The sequence below is a fragment of the Stegodyphus dumicola genome, chromosome 9, assembly GCF_044657685.1.
Source record: "Stegodyphus dumicola isolate Sdum_Otavi_A_Nest chromosome 9, ASM4465768v1".
Classification (NCBI taxonomy): domain Eukaryota; kingdom Metazoa; phylum Arthropoda; class Arachnida; order Araneae; family Eresidae; genus Stegodyphus; species Stegodyphus dumicola.
In genome coordinates this window covers 100,546,778-100,568,981 of record NC_140776.1, presented here as the reverse complement: position 1 = coordinate 100,568,981, position 22,204 = coordinate 100,546,778, and the positions used below count along the sequence as shown (strand labels likewise).

The 22,204-nt window shown below is 34.2% G+C and overlaps 1 protein-coding gene across 1 annotated transcript in view; it reads right to left on the bottom strand.

Annotated features, from left to right (window-relative positions):
* Positions 1 to 22,204, bottom strand: part of LOC118198487 (uncharacterized) — a 180,393-nt gene that overhangs the window by 120,077 nt on the left and 38,112 nt on the right. The window contains exon 2 of the mRNA XM_035370184.2: positions 1,915 to 3,030. Coding sequence (XP_035226075.2) covers positions 1,915 to 2,991 — 1,077 coding nt within the window. The 5' untranslated portion in view covers positions 2,992 to 3,030. The remainder of the gene's footprint in view (positions 1 to 1,914; positions 3,031 to 22,204) is intronic.

The following is a 22,204-nucleotide window of genomic DNA, read 5'->3' as shown; positions in this document are numbered from 1 at the left end:
ATCATAAAATCGTAGCAAATTGTTTTCAGAAAACAATCGCATTATTCATGTAGTGTTTATGAATATTTAACGTTTATATTGCAATTTTTAAGTTTTGTAATTTGTACTAATACAGAATTTAGTGTAACTTAGAACGATGGAAAGGGTCAGATACGCCGATTGTGGGAAATACAGCAGAATTACCGGGTCTGGTTGAGATAATTTTACACTCAAAATCTGCTTCAAAGTCACCGTCTAACCCCAACCACCAAACTCAAAGATTACATTCCTTATATTTAAAAAGGAAAAGTATACATTGTGGTAAATCATAGAATGATTTTAGAGATTTCTTAAATCTGGAGCCGTAGATCTGGGCTTTGTGCATTTAGGTGATAACCGGGATTTCAAGATAACAGATAAGGCATTACTTGACGTAAATATATTAACTTGAACAATAATAAATGTTTCTTTGATTATCCCCCTTTGAAGCCATTATGAATTATAGTGGCGAAGAGATATAAAGCGTCTTAGAAAGCAATATAATATCGGCGATATTAGAGTGAAAATTTTTCGTAACTTATTAATGTAACCAGGACCCCACCTGCATATATATGGAGAAGGATGAGTGAAACAAATAGTCCTCTGTATATGAGAGAATGTAATGTGATTAGACTGGAGCATCATGCTATGGTGCTCTCAGTTATTACATCTCTTGTAATTATCATCGATGTCAGATTGGCTTCCGCTTAAAGAAATGAGTTGGAAAAATATCATCAGTTCATTGAAATCAACAGTTCGTTATTTTAATCGTCTTGTAAACTTTGTTTAATATAATTGATTTTGGATATTTTAGTTACTTTATGTCCGTTTACTGGATACTTGGTACATCCAGTAAACGGACCTAAAGTAAAAACTGGTACATTTATATGATGCTTGTTTCTTTTGTTTTCCACATACTTTACCCATCCTTCTGTTTACCGAATAATTGGTTCTTTAAGTTTGCCGAATGCTAGGTTATTACATTTATTAGACGTTTATCTATTGAAAATATTCTGAATATTATCGGATTTCAATTGAGTTTTACTGATCAGTTCCAGAAAATGTTCTTGGCCAGTGATATTTATAATACCAAACCTTTAAGTTGCATAAAGTATCATACGCACTCAGTATCGTATATTGTCTACCACTATTCAATATTCAAACGGGAGGTAAGTAACAGACATTGGTGATCAAAACTATGACAAGAAATTTGTCAGATAAAATCTTTAAATGTTAGATATGTGAACTGCAGTATAAAAAATCTATAAAAATAAAACTTCTGTATGCAATTTATTGTGTTTCTTGCTATGTTTATCTGCAATATTAATATTACTTACAGTTGTGCAAAATCATTATAATTCTTTATATTTTATCTTCTATTAAGTTTCACAGAATTTCTCATATTTATTAGGGAATCTTCACATTACGTAACATTGAAAATCGTACAGGCTCTCAAAGTCTTTTTTTTAACTGTGATTATTATTTTTTATTAAATCACTGCATGGAGTCTGGTGCAGATCTGACAGCAAAGCTTAAGCACAGCCTAGATTCCTAATTTAAAAATTCAGTTATTGTTTCGCTTTTGTATTATTAAAAACAAAAAAATGTATCTTGTTTATTGATAAAACTAAAAGATATTCACTAATTGGTTATTTACTTTCAGAGCATTCTGAATTCCTAGAGTTATAAATTTCACTCCTAACTAAATTTAAATTTATCTCAAAGATAAAGTTAAAAATATTTATTTACAAAAGAACTGAAAATATTTTAACAGTAAGAGTTTAGGGAGAATTCACTGCTTCATCTTCCGTGCAGCTTAATGAACCACATTATCTTCTGCATCAATTCTGAAACATGTAATACATAGAAAGTTTTACTTTTTTTTTGCTAAATCTATAGGAAAAAACATAACAAAAATTTATTAATAAAGAAAATTGATATGTATATAAATGCATGAACAGCAACAGTTTGGGCAGCATTTGTAGTTTCATCTTCCATACTGCTTAATGAGTCATACAATCGCCTGCATCGCTTGAGAAATGGATCGTAGTAGAAAGTTTTACTGCATTTGTACTTTTCAACACCCTCCTTGTTCAGCCAACGGCCTGATCCAAAAGTAATTCGTATTATATCGTAACCAGATATCAGTCCAGTAGGCTTGTAATTGCGACCAGCGCAGTCCAATTCTTTCAACGTTTTTCCATTGCACAAAGCACAATGAACATTTTTATAATATACGTCTGAATTCTTCTCTTTCCTTTCTCCATAATAGTTGGAGCACTTACGAATTACGTCTTCATTCGTATAATTATGTGGACATGCAGATATCATGTTCGAAGCACAGTATTCTAACTTTCCTGCCATATCACCTGGTTGAAAGAATCGGATGAAACATGGTATAAAATCTTCCTCTACCCACAAGCCCCATTCATCTTCTTTCAAGTCGAATAATAAATGTTTCTTAATGTAGTTCTCATCAAACTTCTTCCCGCCGTGCTTGGATGGGCAAGTAACTTGTAATGTCCAGTATTCTAAATCATCCTCTTTTTCGTTATTACAAAGAGCGCATTGTTTATTCCAGTATGTCACTCCTGTCCTTGTATTAGTAACCATCCAATTTGGTATAATATCAGCTTTATCCTCCTCTTCTGTTTCAGTGCACCGATGCTTGTCGTCAGTACTGCCTGCATAATTCTCCGCGCATGCCCTCTTGGCGAAGACGGGAGTTGTTATTCTGTCGGATTTACACTGGAAGTGTTGCTCAGTTGTGGACACTAGAGGAAACTGTTCTGCATCGATGCAACATGTTCCATATATATGGCAATCAGAATCACAACTACAAGTTCTAAACAGGTTAGTGACACTGCACTGATCGAAAGTCGAGCATGCATCACCTTTCATTGAAATATCGAAGGAAAACACACTAATAAAAAATGCAACAGCAACTATGATGTATTGTACCAGGAGGTTCATCTTTATCAGTAACTGTCAGCAACAGAATCAAGCGAACACCTGAAAAAAATAATAAATTTAATAAAGCAGATTTTCTTTCAAGTACTGGTTGGTGAAAAATACAGCCAATATCAAAGAATATTTTTCTTATAAGTTTATATTCTGCAACATACTGTACAATGCCGTATAAAACCTTTTCTGCGACTTTAATAGAGCAGCCACTATAACTTTTATTTGTTCACTATTGATTAATAAAATGCTATAAGTACTATTATTTTGGCTATGCTAGCATGTCTTTATCGCTCTTTAATTTAATTTTAATGTGAAATCTAATACCTTTTATATACAACTGTAAAAAAAAAAGGAAATTAACAAACAAATGCGAATTAATTTTTTATACTTACGAAATAATATTTACGTTATTTGCACAATTAACTAAATAAAAACATTTCCATACTTCGACTACTAAAGAATGTTATTTAATTTGGTTAACTAAAGAATAATTTAAAAGAACCTTCCACTCCCAAGGCAAAATAACATCACCTTTCTTTAAAACAGGGGTTCCCAATAAAGTAGTTATCCATCCTTGAGGATCGATGAAATTTTAAAGGAGGTCAGTGATGATCAAGGTGTAGCCGAATATGTTCGGGGCGTAGTGGCTGGGACGACTCTGATCAACGTAATCAAAATCCTAGTGATTACAAAAAAGATTACTAATAAAAAAAAGAAAGACAAAAAAATCTGAAAGGTTTCAGATTTTAAATTACGTCCAAAGAAGCGTTTCTTTAACGTTTTGTATGTTACATTTATTTATTAAATATCATGTTCTACGTACTCAAACTATAAAATTCAGTTCAACAGCAATATCGCAAATTAATTTTAAAATGAGCATATATTAAGATTTTCCGATACAGAGTATCGCGCTCTGGAGATAAAAACTTTTTTTTTCGTACAGTGTTGCCACTCCTCGCTTTGAAATCGTTTAGTTTTTTAATCAAAAACTCGTTGACGTATTACAAAATATGAAATCAATAATAAAACCAAACTCCAAATTTCAAATTTGGGCTTCCAGATATCCATATTCGCAGTAGGATTAGTCATTTAAAATTGGATGGCTCTATGCATCGTTCACAATGCGAGAAACATACATACATTTATGCAGATTCTTTATTATTTAATTTCTTTAAATATAAGACAGTGCGATAACATATGGTGGCAATTATTTGAAAAGTGATACAACTTTATAAAGTTTTCGACGCAAAATGCCAAAACGAAATTAATAGTCCATCAGGGCAAATTGCTCCTTTGGACTAAAAATTGATAATTAGTTGTTTATTGATATAAAGCTGTTTCATGTACTAAAGAAGAAATCATGTAAAATAAATATAAAGAGAACAAAACAGTGAAATTATTTAATATACTTTAAAAATCAATAATATTTTTTGTAAATATATAAATCTGTTAGGCAGTAAACAAAATATAAAAAAAGTAAAACTGAAGAACACAAGAAAACACAATCAAAAAAAATATGAAGAACACAAAACTAAATGGAAAAACAAAAGAAGCAGGTTGAATATTTTTGCACGAGATGATTTAAACATTAAACTAAGCGATTTTGAACCATATATTAAAACATTACATCAATGCATGAAGCGCAGCTTTCACATTATCTAAAACTGAACTTTTTTGCAATTAGAATTTATTATTTTGTTTCGGAAAATTTAAACAAAAAATAATTAAATATAAATCGAATAAGCCATTTTTTCAAAGCATTTGGTTCATATTCTAAATCTATTTGTTACCTATAAGTTAATTATAGGCAATTATTTGTATTATGATTATGCTGTATGCTGTAATATTATACTGAAAAATATAAAGTGGCAGATGACGGAAACCATACCTTTAAAAAGAGTTCATGCAAAAATTAGTTACGAATTCCTTTATTGGGAATTGCTTTAAGGGGACATATGACATTAAAAAGTTTTATATTTTAAATTCTGGGCTAAAACAAAGTAGATTGAGGCGATTGCAAAAATATTATAATGCATGTTCCGAAATTGTAAAAAGATCGAAATCTTTCATTGCAAAATGTAAACAAACACTAGCAAGGCCACCAATTTAGAAGGGAGAGATGTCCGGTGTGGCCACAGTAAAGCCATATCAGTTGGTAGAATTATGTTCATAAACATTCTTTGCCAGAACCTATTTTCTGATCTTTGTTTGGTAATCAGTTTCATCTCCTTCGTAGTATTAGCCAAATTAATAGTGTCGTTTTTTTTCACAATCATAGATATCGTCGTTCTCGGCATACGGTAGGTAATGACTGCATCCCAGATATGCATACCATCTTCAGACCTTTCAACAATCTCTTTCATAAAAAAAACATCTTAACCATTTTGTTCATTGTTTGATTCTTGTCATAAACCTTCTTAAACCTAATTGTTAAGAAATTTACAAAAGATTTACTCAAAAAACACAGTTGCGTGAGAATTTAGATTTTAATAGTACAGATTGTTTACTGAATAGTAGCAGCAGGACTAGTAACGCTCATGATCAGTTTTAGCATTTCTCTCGAAAATAAATATCGTGTACCAAGCAAAAATTTTCTTGTTCAAACACGACGAATATCAAGTTGGATTTACTTCAAAGCTGTATTTAAAAACATTTTACCATAGGACAGGGCAGTAATAAGCATATGGGACACTGTTGTGTAGCGAATTTAATTTAATTAAGTGATTAATAAAAATCAAAATTTTAAAGTTGTAATTATTCAAAATTTGAGCTACACAAGTTTGGTTATATTCTTTTTGGGCCTATTAATTCTAGTGTAATAAATTTTGGCTTTCCGAGTTTACGCGAACTGCGTCTTCAATCTTGTACATGCAAACAATGGATAAGTATTTTTGTTTCTGCGTAATAAACTCAGTTTTTCATGTCAAAAATTAATTTGATTTCTTAGTATTTAATATCATTAGTTGCAGAAAAATTAGCTCTTTAATTTGGCGTAACTTTCATTTTTCTAACTTTAATTGCATTTCAGTTATGAGCTTTAATTAGTAGATTTTCTTCGTTTCGCTTGTGATTTAGTTAAAGGGGGATGAAATGCCTTCTTTCCGGTTGAAAAGTCACTTTTTGCGAGTTTTCAGCGTTCTTTCGTTGGGACCCTTGCAGGGTTGTTGAAATTCCTAATCTCCCCAGGTCGCAGGTGGCAGTTATTTGGCGAGGGTTTGGCGACTTGGATTTTCCGTTGAGGTTTCAAAATAGTGGTTTTGGCGAGTTTGATAACATGAGGGTATGCTGTGGTTGCAACTATTTCAACTTTCGGCGAAAAATGGGTTGCGCCATCTTGGCAGTCCGGCGCTCTCCCTTTTAACGGGTTGTTTTAGGGGACGAGCTCACTTTTGACACTTTTTGCACTTTACTTCTTTTGCCCTTTGAATTGGCGGAGGCGACAGCTGACTCCGACGAAGAAAATGGAGCTTCTCCCCGATAGGCCTACGGGCCTCTTGGCTAAGCGCTGTGAGCGCGGGCCGTAGGTATGGGCATCTATGTCTTCAAAAAAAAAAAAAAAAAAAAAAAAAAAAAAAAAATCGAAATTCTTTCATCAGTTTTTGTTGTGTGTGTTTGTGTATCTCAAGGAAAATATACAGAAGTAAATTTCTAGAAAAATGATGTGCACCATTGATTCGTCGCTTCACTCGAGACCAGAGCGTTAATTTAAAACCGTTGTTTTTGGGAACCTCATTTGCTCATCCTAAATTCCACTAGAACTTCAAGGCTACCATACTGAATAATTTAAAACCGTTGCTTTTGGAACCTCATTCGCTCATCCTAAAATCTACTAGAACTTCAAGGCTACCGTAATGAATCCATACTGTTCTACGAACATTTTTTTTCCATTCAACAGGCCGCCAGCACTGTATTTCACTTATCTTGCCGTATTGGAACCTCAATTGTTCATCCTAAAATCTACTAGAACTTCTAGGCTACAGTAATTGAATCCAAACTGTTCGACGAACATTTTTTTTTTTCATTCAACAGGCTGCCAGCATTCCTCATGAGCTTCGATGGATTTCTTTTGTTTGATGCTCCTTAACAGATAAGTTCCTTTTTCTTTTTGGTTAATTCTTGGTTAGTTAAATATTATAGATTTCTGCAGTTAAAATGATTGAATTAACTTAATTTGTTAATTTGTTAAACCCTAAATTTTTTTTTGTAGTTGATAACTTTATCCTAACTCTATAGAAATCATTTTTCTTTGGTGTATCAATCAAGTAAAAGCATTAAATGGAATAAAGATTTATAACCTTATTAAAATCATTGTAACTTAACTTAATGGTTAAGAAAATTAAGTTCTTCAGGAAATTATTTACTTGAATGTTTTTTTTTTTTTTTGAATTACTCATTGGTGAGGATGATTTGAAATAGTGCTTGTATTAGAGCATTCTTGTTTCTCAGGACGAACTTGTTTGTAGAATAGTAAATGTGTCATTACTTATCTTTATCCGGTTAAAACCATATTTAATTAATCTAAGAAAAAAAATTTGAATAATAAAAATTATTATGTGCAATAATAGTATTTAAATGATTATATTGAGTGCAATATTAAGCAATAATTTTTGTTGTATAGATGAATTCTGTGTGAAGTAGAAAGTGTAGCTTGTTAATTTTTTTTTATTATTTTCTCCCCGGGGAGGGTAGTGTTCTTAAATTTATAGTTTTTTTTGGTATGATTTACCAGATTTGAAATATTAAATTTAATAGTAATTACAAGGATGTAAAATGTGTAAAACAATAGTTCAAATTTTGTTGAATATATTTTGATATTTTTTTTAACTAATGGATATATATATATTTACAATTGGCATTAATAGTTAAATAAATAAGTTTTTCTAGATCATTCAAAGGTTAAATTTTTGTGTGTGTGCTCATGATTTTCACCCGTCTCATTCTCAAGTTGATTTCAGGGTTAATCCGAAAACACAACGCAAAATGTACAGGGCTTATAGATATTAGTATATTACTGTTAAAAAATTTTAAGTGTTATGTCAACAGAGTAGGAAACCATATGATTTTTCTATAACAATTATTGGTACCATGATTTTTTCAACATAACATATTGGTGCCGTGAACTTTCGAACCAAATTTTTAGCACTTAACAATTTTGTTGTGCTGTTTATTTTTGCATCACTTTTGGCTTGCGCTTATAGTGGAACTTAATTTTGACTTGAGACTGGTGATTGTCATGTGCACTATTGCATATTTATGTGAAAGTTTTCTTCCACATGTCTAGGCTTTTTACTGAAACCCTACTCGTTAGTTAGTTACAGTGACAGGCCTATACAGTGGTCGTATTACTGTGCTTATTTTATACTTATTGTTTGAGGTTGCATACCAGATATGTACTACTGATACACATTTGGACTTTAAAACTATTGTATCCAACACAAACATTTTCACGCAGTACCTGTTTAGTTAAGTATTTTGTTTTGTGCAAAATTTTGTATTGCATGTTTACATATTGATTTTGAGGATTACTGTTTCACACTTTTGCAACTGTATGTTTGCAACATAAGGTTAAAAGGCACGCGTGTTGATCACACATTGGGATACATCCCTATTTATGTGCTGGAAATTGCTAATCGCAGTTTAAAATGCCAAAGAAAGTGTCAAAACGAGCAGCCAGAGCGGCTAGTAATAGTGCAATAGACTGGGAGGAGAGTCAAGAAGTAATGGCTCTATCAGTTTTTGGTTCTGATCCTCTGGATTCTGTTCCTCTGTTCTCAGGTGCAGACAAGGGAATTAGTCTGAATGACTTCTTAGATAGGATTGATCTCATTGCCACTCATGTGGGTTGGTCAGATGAAGATAAGTTAACTGTGATCAGAGTCAAGGTGGCAGGTGAGGCGGCAGAATTAATTAGGAATAATCCTAGGTTAAAGAAAGAAGCCAGTCTTGACTATGTTGTGAAAGCGTTGAAAGAGAGGTTCAGTTCAGTGCACAATTTGCACTCTAACATCCGTGCTCTTATTCAGGCTTTTCAGAAACCACACGAGTCAGTGCGACAATTTGCAGCACGCATAGAGGCTCTTTCGTACAAAACTGTACCAGTGGAAAGAAGCAGTGATCCTGCAGCAGAAGCACAGAGACAGGATTTACTTCTGTCAGTGTTTATCGAAGGACTGCAGTTGCATTTGCGACGCTTGTTGCTGCCACAGAATCACAAAACTTTTGCATCTGCTAAACAGCATGCAATTATTGAGGAAGACATGTGGGCTAAGAGCCATGCTAGTAGTGATTTTGCAACAGCTGAGGTTAGAGCAGTGAATGCTGCTAAGCCAGCAGTCGAGAAGGCAGTTACACCGCCATCAGTAACCAACTCAGAGCTCACTACAGCTATTAAGATGCAGCAGGAAAATATAGCTCAGCTTACAAAAATGATGGGCTCTCTCCAAACACAGGTGCAGAGTTTATTATCACAAGGTACTCGTTCAAGACCCATACAGCCTCGTTGTTACAGATGCAACAGAATAGGGCATGTTAGCAGGAACTGCTATGCGAATATTGTGCCTAATCAGCATTCTAGACAGGGTCAACAGAGATTTCGAAATAACCAAACAGCCAGGAGACATTCTAATAACACCACACCAGCTGTTTCGGGTGCTCCAAATACCACAATTGTGGCTACAAATGCTTTGAATCCCCAAGCACCAAGTTTTAATTTAAACTAATTCAGGGTGGGGAGAAACCAGTCTCCGTTTCGTCTCCTAAAACCCTTTTGGAGGTGCCATCGGTTTTTACAGTATCCACTAGTGAGGCGTCTTTGCCTATTGTTGAGGGATCTATTTTGGGGAATAAAGTAAAGTTTTTATTGGACTCGGGGGCAACTGTAAACATCATAGAAGCTAAATACATTCAATGTTTTGGAAATAAAATCTCATTGGATTCATGTAACATATATTTAAAGGGTATTGCTGCAGAAAAAGTAAAAATAAATAAGAAAATGAATTTAACAATAGAATTTCAACAACAATATTTTGAAACAGAATTTTTAATTACTGACACACCTCTTTCATCTCAGTATGGTGCTTTATTAGGAACTAAATTTCTTGCAGACCATAATATGCATTTGGATTTCTCCACTTCTCAACTCTTAGGATCAAATGTAATTCTTAAATGGAATCTAAGTCAGCCTACTGCTATGAGTAATAAGGTTTTCTCAACTTCAGTTTCTCAGTCATTTTGTTACTCTGTAACCAAACATAAATTATCACCTTTTTCTGAAAATATCATTAAGCTCACTGCTCGTTCTGTAAATTTCACTACTGATACTGTCTTAATTGAACCTTTAATAGAACATGCTCAAAGTCAATTTTCCATAGCCAGGTCAGTTAATCAGACTTCTTCATCTAACGAATTTTATGTCAAAATTGCAAATTTTTCACCGAATACACTACATCTCAATAAAGGAATGAAATTGGCCAGTGCCCAACCTGTGAATGTCATCACACATAACTCTGAACTTGTAAACAACACCACCATAGAAACAGGGGAGGATTTCGAGTCTTGGGGTGGTGAATTTGATCTTACACATTTACCTGAGCAGCAACAACAACATTTATCACACCTTCTCAATCAGTATAGTAACATCTTTGCTGCCTCAGTCACTGAGTTAACAGGGTGTGACACCATCTTACACAACATCAACTTGCGTGATAATATTCCTGTTAGGCAGAAGCCTTACAAAGTACCTTACCATCTCAGGGATGAATTAGATAGACAGGTCGCAGAGCTGCTTGAAGCCAACATCATTCAAGAAAGTGACAGCCCTTACAGTACTCCTGTTTTATTTGTTAAGAAAGCGGATAACACCTACCGTTTAGTCACTGACTTCCGCAAGTTGAATGAGTAAACGATAGAAGACAGTTTTCCTCTGCCTTCCATGATTGAATTGATAGAACAGTTAGGAGATTCGAATTATTTTTCCACACTTGTGTTATGAAGAAAAAGTTTCGACACCAAGGTTAAATAGTTTTACTTCTAGGTACCATGTTATATCTGAAATTCCTATATTGTTAAATGTTAAATATGAAACTACTTGCCGTAAAAGGCAGTAATCGTATAGTGAAACGTGTACAGCATTTTTGCGTTGTGAAAAAAATGCATTCCGGGACCGCGCCGTGAGAGGATCGAAAACATAAAACATATACAAGATATAAAGGAAAAGTTCATATTAAATATATAAAGAAAACATACTGTAAGAGGTTCCAGATTAAATATCAGTTTATTCAATTACAACACAATAAGAAAAATCTTAACCTCATCTGAGAGTCTGTTCATTTAAATTCATAAAAAAACTTAAGGTTTGTCTGGTGATTTAAAAGAAAGGAAAGGGAAACAATTTAAGGCCTGAGAGTTAAATTTTAGATTTGACGTTGTTTTTTTTTCTGCTAAGGACGTTTTTGAAAAGCTTGCCTAAAGTTCAAACACACCAAAAAAAATAAAACTTATCTTGAAGGGACATCTTGAAGCGGAGGACTCTTATCTTATCCCGCGTTGATGTCGGCCGGGCTCATCTTGACACTGGTTCTAAAAATGTAGACCCACTTCACTACTGTAGAACAGAAACAGGAGCACTGCTGCCCAGGACGGCTATCCGCTTGGTCCTGAAAGTCCTATGTCAACACGCAGGTAACTCGTTCAAATTTCGCCGGTCAGAAACGTTGTTGCTAGGAAATTACGGCTCGCCTGTTCTTACTCATCCCAAGAGCAAGCTTCACGGGTAACGTCCCAAGTAAGTTCCAGAGTAACATCCACAAGTCCAGCCAACCAGTAAGTGCGCGAGTCCAAAAGTAAGAGTGTCCCGAGTAAGTGTGTATCCAACTCGAATTTCCTTCGTCTCCTTCACCAAACGGGCTCCCACTATGGCTTCACTTATCGCCCCCTTAATTATGGCAAAATCTTCGTTTTCAACTCCAGAATGCGGAAATAAGGGTGATCGCGCATGCGCGCCCTTCTTCACTTAGCCAACAACCGGACCCTCAATCGCCAAAAACCTGAATGACTTACATTGAAAGACAAGTAGCAACCTTTGACCTTTCCGTCACGTACTTTCCTCTCTTAAGGTCAACTAACAATGAAAATTCTTTCTCGAACATTCTAAAGCGCGCGAAATCATGACTTGGCGAAAATTGCCTCCCTTTCCCCGCCTCTTTCACAATGAATAAAAGTTTGTACATGATTTGCAAATAAAAGAAAATAAATAATATTCATTTATACCAAATAATATTTCCCGAAGCATCCGCTTCTCCCCAAAATTAAAGCCCCAAACTAAATAATTCAGAATCAAAACAAAATTCAAACTTCCACAAATCACAAAATCATCCACCTAATTTTTACAACGCTATCCGGTAATTTCTCTACATAACACTTGATTTAACTTCAGGGTTTTTCCAGATGAAAATTCATCCTGATGACACCTTCAAAAGTGGTTTCTCGACTCCTTCTGGGCACTATGAGTGATTACGAACACCTTTTGGCATGCGAAATGCTCCTAGTTCCTTTCAAAGGTTGATGTCTATAGTTTTGGCCAATCTTTCACCATTAAAAATTGGGATTTACATTGATGATATTGTCATTGCTTCTAAAACTTTTGATGAACATTTGGAAAAATTGAAGTTAGTTTTTGATAGACTAAAACAGCATAATTTAAAACTTAAACCTTCTAAATGTCATTTTCTGAAAGAACAAATTACGTATTTGGGATATAAAGTTACCAAGGGTATTATACAGCCTGATGATAAAAATTTAAAGACCATTCAGAGTTTTATTGCACCTAAAAATAGGAAAGAAGTTAGGCGATTTTTAGGCCTTATTGGCTTTTACAGAAGGTTCATTCCAAATTTTGCCCAAAAGGCACTTCCTTTAACTCAGCTTACTAAAGATAAAGTTCCATTTTATTGGTCACATGAAGCTCAGCATGCTTTTGATATTCTAAAAGCTGAACTTCTGAATGAACCCATTTTGGCTTTACCTAATTTTCTTAAACCTTTTTCCTTGTGTACAGATGCTTCTAATTATGCATTGGGTGCTGTCTTGTGTCAAGAAGATTCTAACGGTTTCCAACATCCAATTTGTTATGCTAGTAGAAAATTAAAAGGTCCTGAAACACGTTATAGTACTGTAGAGAGAGAAATTTTGGCAGTTGTTTGGGCCACAGCACATTTTAGACAATATCTTCTTGGTAAACCATTTACTGTATATTCTGATCAAGCTTCATTATCTCATGTTTTAAAACTTAAAGATCCCACTTCTCGAATTGCACGTTGGATTATGGGTTTATCCCAGTTTGATTATAAGATTGTTCACAAACCAGGTAGATTAAATTTAACAGCAGACTATTTATCTAGAGCAGTAAATGTTACACAGTTAATTCAAACTTCCATTACTCCTGAATTGTTGGATTTATTCAAAAAAGAACAGGCTTCTGATCCTTCTTGCCAACAGATTGTAACTGATCTTAAGAATAATAAGTCTCCTACACCTAATTCTCAGATATTTTTTGTAAAGGAAGATGTTTTGTATTGCAAATACAAGAAACTCAAGTCACGTTGGCAGAAACAAGATAGACTAGTTGTTCCTAAAACACTAGTATTAAGAATTTTGCAGAAGCATCATGATTCTCTTACTGCCGCACACTCAGGCTATCACAGGACACTTCATAGAGTTCAAAAGTCTTTTTTCTGGAAGGGTATGCATAAACAGGTGCACAATTACATTAAGTCCTGTCACTCCTATATCCAGAGGAGGGGTCATAGACCTGCTCATAAGGCTCCCCTTATGAGAATGTCTATGGCTACCCGTCCCATTGAGCGAATTGCGATAGATATAGTGGGTCCCCTTCCAGTTACTACGGCAGGCAACAGATATATTTTGGTCGTAACTGACTATTTTTCGCGATGGCCTGAAGCTTATCCTTTGCAGGACACTACATCCATATCCATAATTGAGAAATTAGAACAATTTATTTCAACTCATGGTATACCTCAGCACATTGTTACAGATAAAGGTACTAATTTTATTTCTCAAGCTATAATGGAAGTTTATAAGAAATTGGGGATTACTAAACATACTACTACGAGTTATCATCCACAGTCTGATGGTGTAGTAGAAAGATTAAATGCCACCTTAATTAATTCACTTAGCCACTTAGTTTCTCAAACTCAGGAGGATTGGGATAGACATCTGCCTTTTGCCTTATTGGCACACAGAACTGGTCGTCATAGTGCACTTCAGGAATGTCCAGCTTTTATTTTATATGGCAGGGATTTGTGCTTACCAATTGATTTATTATTGCAAACCAATTTTAGAACTTATGATGACACAAACAATTATTCTAAAGATTTGGTTTTGAGATTACAAAAGGCTTTTAAATTAGTCAATCAGAATTTAACAGAGGCTGCTGATAAGCAAGAAAATTTACGTGGAAAGAATTCTCATGATAAGGACATAAAAGTGGGAGATTTGGTGTATTTATACACTCCAGTAGTTCAGCCAGGTATGGCTAGAAAACTCTCTAAATTGAATCAGGGACCTTTCAGGGTTATTGAGAAACTGACTAAAGTTAACTATAAAATTTCTTCAATTACAAATCCTGATCGGATTCAGACGATACACGTGGATAGACTCACGAAGGTACCAGAGAGAATTATTTTTCCCACACTTCAAAAGGATGACTCAATTTTGACAGATAATGTAAAGAACTCATCACACGATTCACCTTACCATCTAAGGCCTAGAGATACACATGGTTTTGTGTCGAAAAAGTGAAATGAAATATTTTGAGAAATAGTGTGTTTTGTATACAATTTTGGTTAAATTATTATTTGTTTCTGGTAATTGTATTCTTGTAGTCAAATTTTATAATCAATTAGTATAGTTGTTGTAGTCTTCTTGGCTTATCATTGGTCGAGTGTGGCATTTGGATTTTACATGTTTGGCATGTGAGGTTGTGATCAAGTTGTCTTGGCTGGGAACTTTCTAGTCTCAATAGCCCAGGTTTTTTTTTTTGGAGGTTTTGCTGGGCTGGTCCCCGCTTTTCCCATTTTCTTAAGTTCAAAATTTTTTTCTCTCTCTCTCTTGAAATCCCTTAGCCATGGTAGTCGGGATTTGTTTCGGTTAGAATTTTTGACTAGATAGTTTTCCAGCCAACACTTCGTGGTGATTGCCTTCTGTCTTCTTAGTGCAACTCGTTTTTAGTTTTCTTATGCCAAGAATTTATTAGCAGTTTAGTCGGCGCTGTACAGTCGCGGTGTTTACTCATTTGCCCTCTCGTATTGGTGGGGTGTCAATTCTTAAGGAAGTGAAATTCTGTGTGTTAGGGAAACTTAGGATTTATACGGTACACTTTTTCCTTAAGCGTACTTTTGAGTTGATATTGTCACTTAAATGGGTGATTGCAAGAACTAGTTTGTTTACATTTTGTGTCAAGCGCCAGTAGCTCTTGAATTGTTTTGCTTTAAACGCTCGTATACTCAGTGGTGTTTGTTTATTTACATATATTTTGTTTTTACACACTTTTCACTTGATTTCCCTTTGGGGGGGTTTCGTGATTTTACATTTTACTTTTCACATTTTATTTTAGGGCGTGTCACGTGTTGTTTGACAACATTTTTATTTTGTTTTGATGTATGCTTGTAGTGTGCCAGGGACAGTTCTTGACCCTCTTACTCGGTTCACTAATGGATTTGCTAACCATACAATTATGGTAGGATTGGATTTGCTAACCATACAATTATGGTAGGATTTGGATTTGCTAACCATACAATTATGGTAGGATTGGATTTGCTAACCATACAATTATGGTAGGATTTGGATTTGCTAACCATACAATTATGGTAGGATTTGGATTTGCTAACCATTGTTTTGGTAGGATTTATATTTGCTAACCATGATTTATGGTAGGATTAATTATAAATAGGTATATGTGTCCTTCTTTGTGATTAACATGTGGTACCATTATGTATTTTTTTTTCCTCTTCGTATTTAGTAACTTATGTAAAACTTTTCCATTGTCTGTGGGTCTTAAAATTTTTTTGGCTTCGCCAAAAAAATTTTTTTCACGATCATCGGAGGGATGTTGTGTAGCGAATTTAATTTAATTAAGTGATTAATAAAAATCAAAATTTTAAATTTGTAATTATTCAAAATTTGAGCTACACAAGTTTGGTTATATTCTTTTTGGGCCTATTAATTCTAGTGTAATATATTTTGGCTTTCCGAGTTTACGCGAACTGCGTCTTCAATCTTGTACATGCAAACAATGGATAAGTATTTTTGTTTCTGCGTAATAAACTCAGTTTTTCATGTCAAAAATTAATTTGATTTCTTAGTATTTAATATCATTAGTTGCAGAAAAATTAGCTCTTTAATTTGGCGTAACTTTCATTTTTCTAACTTTAATTGCATTTCAGTTATGAGCTTTAATTAGTAGATTTTCTTCGTTTCGCTTGTGATTTAGTTAAAGGGGGATGAAATGCCTTCTTTCCGGTTGAAAAGTCACTTTTTGCGAGTTTTCAGCGTTCTTTCGTTGGGACCCTTGCAGGGTTGTTGAAATTCCTAATCTCCCCCGGTCGCAGGTGGCAGTTATTTGGCGAGGGTTTGGCGACTTGGATTTTCCGTTGAGGTTTCAAAATAGTGGTTTTGGCGAGTTTGATAACATGAGGGTATGCTGTGGTTGCAACTATTTCAACTTTCGGCGAAAAATGGGTTGCGCCATCTTGGCAGTCCGGCGCTGTCCCTTTTAACGGGTTGTTTTAGGGGACGAGCTCACTTTTGACACTTTTTGCACTTTACTTCTTTTGCCCTTTGAATTGGCGGAGGCGACAGCTGACTCCGACGAAGAAAATGGAGCTTCTCCCCGATAGGCCTACGGGCCTCTTGGCTAAGCGCTGTGAGCGCGGGCCGTAGGTATGGGCATCTATGTCTTCAAAAAAAAAAATCGAAATTCTTTCATCAGTTTTTGTTGTGTGTGTTTGTGTATCTCAAGGAAAATATACAGAAGTAAATTTCTAGAAAAATGATGTGCACCATTGATTCGTCGCTTCACTCGAGACCAGAGCGTTAATTTAAAACCGTTGTTTTTGGGAACCTCATTTGCTCATCCTAAATTCCACTAGAACTTCAAGGCTACCATACTGAATAATTTAAAACCGTTGCTTTTGGAACCTCATTCGCTCATCCTAAAATCTACTAGAACTTCAAGGCTACCGTAATGAATCCATACTGTTCTACGAACATTTTTTTTCCATTCAACAGGCCGCCAGCACTGTATTTCACTTATCTTGCCGTATTGGAACCTCAATTGTTCATCCTAAAATCTACTAGAACTTCTAGGCTACAGTAATTGAATCCAAACTGTTCGACGAACATTTTTTTTTTTCATTCAACAGGCTGCCAGCATTCCTCATGAGCTTCGATGGATTTCTTTTGTTTGATGCTCCTTAACAGATAAGTTCCTTTTTCTTTTTGGTTAATTCTTGGTTAGTTAAATATTATAGATTTCTGCAGTTAAAATGATTGAATTAACTTAATTTGTTAATTTGTTAAACCCTAAATTTTTTTTTGTAGTTGATAACTTTATCCTAACTCTATAGAAATCATTTTTCTTTGGTGTATCAATCAAGTAAAAGCATTAAATGGAATAAAGATTTATAACCTTATTAAAATCATTGTAACTTAACTTAATGGTTAAGAAAATTAAGTTCTTCAGGAAATTATTTACTTGAATGTTTTTTTTTTTTTTTGAATTACTCATTGGTGAGGATGATTTGAAATAGTGCTTGTATTAGAGCATTCTTGTTTCTCAGGACGAACTTGTTTGTAGAATAGTAAATGTGTCATTACTTATCTTTATCCGGTTAAAACCATATTTAATTAATCTAAGAAAAAAAATTTGAATAATAAAAATTATTATGTGCAATAATAGTATTTAAATGATTATATTGAGTGCAATATTAAGCAATAATTTTTGTTGTATAGATGAATTCTGTGTGAAGTAGAAAGTGTAGCTTGTTAATTTTTTTTTATTATTTTCTCCCCGGGGAGGGTAGTGTTCTTAAATTTATAGTTTTTTTTGGTATGATTTACCAGATTTGAAATATTAAATTTAATAGTAATTACAAGGATGTAAAATGTGTAAAACAATAGTTCAAATTTTGTTGAATATATTTTGATATTTTTTTTAACTAATGGATATATATATATTTACAATTGGCATTAATAGTTAAATAAATAAGTTTTTCTAGATCATTCAAAGGTTAAATTTTTGTGTGTGTGCTCATGATTTTCACCCGTCTCATTCTCAAGTTGATTTCAGGGTTAATCCGAAAACACAACGCAAAATGTACAGGGCTTATAGATATTAGTATATTACTGTTAAAAAATTTTAAGTGTTATGTCAACAGAGTAGGAAACGATATGATTTTTCTATAACAATTATTGGTACCATGATTTTTTCAACATAACAACATCAATACTTTACCATATGGTGATTGAGGTACTGCCCTTCGATGCTACTTTTTCAGCGACAGAAGTAACATCGCAAGCAGTAAAACATACACAAAAGATTTTCTGGTAACAATCTTTATATGTGAGAAAAAGTAATAAATTCGAAGCAGATATACGCATTCTTGTTGGTTTAAAAATAACAGGCATCACGATGAAACACAACTATAGTTCGCCTTCTTTCGGTTGAAAATAACAGGAAACTATCAGCGGAAAATGTTATAACCAGCGAGCGAGATGTGATTGCTTTTCTAGGAAATACAGATTTCCTAAGGAACTGATTCCATAGCAGGTTGATGACACTGCGACAGGCATTTAATTGTGTCACATATCAGCCTCCAAACAGCCCATTTCTATACGGCTAATTTGCATACGCGTCATGTTAGTAATTGGAGTAAACGATTTTTTTAAGATATCGGCCGCAAAACTTCACAGAAGTTTCAGAATAAATTATGCATATGAATATTATTGGGGCTCTCCTGCTCTAAACTGATACATCAAACATTATTTAAAACAAAATTAGTGATATCTTTCAAAGTTATTTAAAATACGGTTTTGGATTTACATTATTATTCTTATTCATTATATTGTTCTCATTTTTTTTTAATTTAATAGATGGTATGGAAAAATTCTGCTATTTAAATTTTGAAGGTCAATATATTTTTCATAAGCCTCTTACAAAAATCTTTATGTCTTGGTTCAAGTTAACATTTCTTTTCAGAATTATTGGTTATTCTAAAAAACGTATGAAAAAAAAAGAAGAATCATGTTAATTTCCATCTCTTCCATTTTTGCTGAAAGTTGATTTGGAATATCCTGAGAACAGAACCATCTTCGAGGAATATTTTTTAAAAAAACCGGATTTGTAAGATCTAGTTAGCTATACAGAGGATACATAGTCACCACCTTCTTTGTTAGAACAAGAGGAAAATAATAGTCCCTGGGGACAACTAAAGTCGCTCACCTTGAAAGAAGTTTTAAAAGAATGGTACTGCGTGTTCCGTGGCTATTACTATACATAATCGGAAATGAAAAATATATATATATATTAAAAATAAACACAAGGAAAAAATGGTCATTTGAGTTTAAAGTGGAATCTGAATAATGCAGTACGAACTTAGAGTCCATGCATTTTGCGTATGCGTGAGTATGCGTGAGAGATGTTTTTTATTTATTCTTAGTTGCAGGAAACTTGTCTTATCTCAGATTAAAGCAAAATTTCCTTAGTAAATTTCTCTCTCTTCTCAAGCATAAACAAGGACAAACAAAAAGAAGGAACAGGAATTTTAGTTAACGCAGGAAAAAATTCGTTAAATTCAATTGCGCAATTGTAGTTTGGCAGCACTTCATTTTATACAAGCCTCCACAGAAAAATGTAGTTGCTCCCTCCTCACAGGTAAAAGGATCCTTTAAATTTCTTTTAAAGCGAAATATCGCTACGGAAATCTTTCTTAACCTTCTAACAGTTTAATACAAAAGTGAAAAGCAAAAGCAATTTATATATAGTGTTACGGATTTGGATAGCTAATCTTAGTTTAATTATAAATTAAATTGTTTTATTCCCCGTACAGTGCAGCGTGTGACGAATATTAAAAGAAAGCTAAGCCGGAAAAAAATACAAGAGCACGTGCATTTAACATTTAATAAATAAATATTTCTTCTTGTTTTCGAGAAAATTCCAGAAATTTCTCGCACGCGATTTAAAATCTTATAAAAAGGAAGAAAACCTCTCAAGTCGGTTAGCGTAATTCAATGCTATAGATGTCAAGAATATGGACATTCGCAACACCTTTGCTCAAATCCTGAGCGATGCTGCAAGTGTGGACAGCACCATAGAAGTAAAGAATGCCCTCTAAAGCCAGAAGAAAAACCTAAGTGCATCTTCTGCTCACTACCGCATGTAAGTTCATACAGGGGTTGCCCCGTGTACAAGCAATATGAAGCAAAGAAGCAGCAGGCGAAGCCAACAGCTAAGATCCCTACGCCTGGCAGATTTTCCGAAATTCATCGAAACGGAGGAAGACAGCAGTAAAACCCAGATGAAACCTCTCTACAGTGATAGAGTAAAGAAAAAATTGGAAAACCCACCCACAGAGTACAAGGATATCATAAACTGGATCCAAGATCCTAAAATCAAAAAATTTCTGAACAGTATGGTTGAGCACGTTGAGAAGATCCGCGCTACAAAAACCACGGCTGAGAAGTTTACTGCCGGGTTCAAAGCAGCCATGACACTGATGAGATTTGCTGAAAGTGAAGAGTAATCACCAGCTTAGAAGCATTTGACGGAATTTCACTATGTTTACGATTTCTTTTTACTTTTTCAACACACAGGTTCCCCTGTTTACAGCAGAAGAGCTCGGGGTCAGTACTTGGGTGAGTGACCACCCACGTGACTGGCCTCGACGTATCATCTTTCTTCAACTACTGAAGATACATCACAGCTTGTACGGCGGCCCAGATGCTTGAACCCTCCTTCTCCAAAGTCTACTTGACCAACTCACGTGCATTAGCACATGTTCCTGCTTCACCTTTGTCGGTGCGGTGTAAATCACCTTAATTTTTAATTTTTCCCAACGCCTTAGGGCATATCTCCAACAGAGACGGTTAAAGTAGCAGAGGCTACTAAATGCCGCCTAACCATTTACTCGATTTCGATTTCGATTTCAAGTCAGTTAGTTTGTTGTTGTTTGAAGAGTTTGTTTAGAAAACTGCTCTTGTTGACTGTAGCGAAATGCGGATTAGCTTTCTCTAGCTGTTTTGAATTAAGTTATGTTGAACGTTTGAGTAGTTAAGAGATAACTACTGTGAGATAGTGTCATACTGTACGAACATTTAAGGAAATTTAAGCATTTTGTGATAATAATAAATTTTTGTTCATTTTTCATCGGACTTGTGCATTCATTTCGTAACGAACCCGTACGCACGCAACAATACATATATATAATGGTCTGTCTATTATGTTTAACAACTTTCTTCAAGGTCAAGCATACGCTTAATTTAGATTTAATAAGAAATGTTAGAAAGGAAATTTAAATAACTGTCATGCAAATTAAATGAGATGAATTTCGATTGTAAGCAGTTTTCTCAACTTCATCTGCCTTTTTTTTAATTATACATTTGTCACTAGGGATAACCAATCTGATAGCTCCGATTTAATGCTTATTTTGATTAAACCCCGCAAAATATTTTTAAGCAAATGTTAATTTTTTCCAATTTAATAACAATTTTACAAAAATTAGTGTCGTTTAATGTCAAACTCAGTTTTCGAAACGTTATAACACGTCTCATATTTTTTCCGGGACTTAACCTTGTCAACCTGCCCCCAGAAAAACAAAATATTTGAGGTAAAATTCGAGTATCAAACAGTATGATAGACAGAAAGCACATGTATAATAATCCACGTCAGAAATGTGAAGACGGAGTGAGTTACAAACATGATGGTTATTGCTGAAGAAAATGAGGTTCTAAGACGTGAAAAAGGTAGATTCTGGCGTCTAAGATCAATGAGATTGTTAAGACACATTGATTACAGTTGATAAAATAATAGTTAATGCTGCTTTACGACGAAGCAAAGATTTAATTAAAGAAATCTAAGAAAAATATTTTCATTCGCACACAGTTAAAACGCTCTTCAGGTTATCTTGTGAACGTCGCTAACGAATCACAT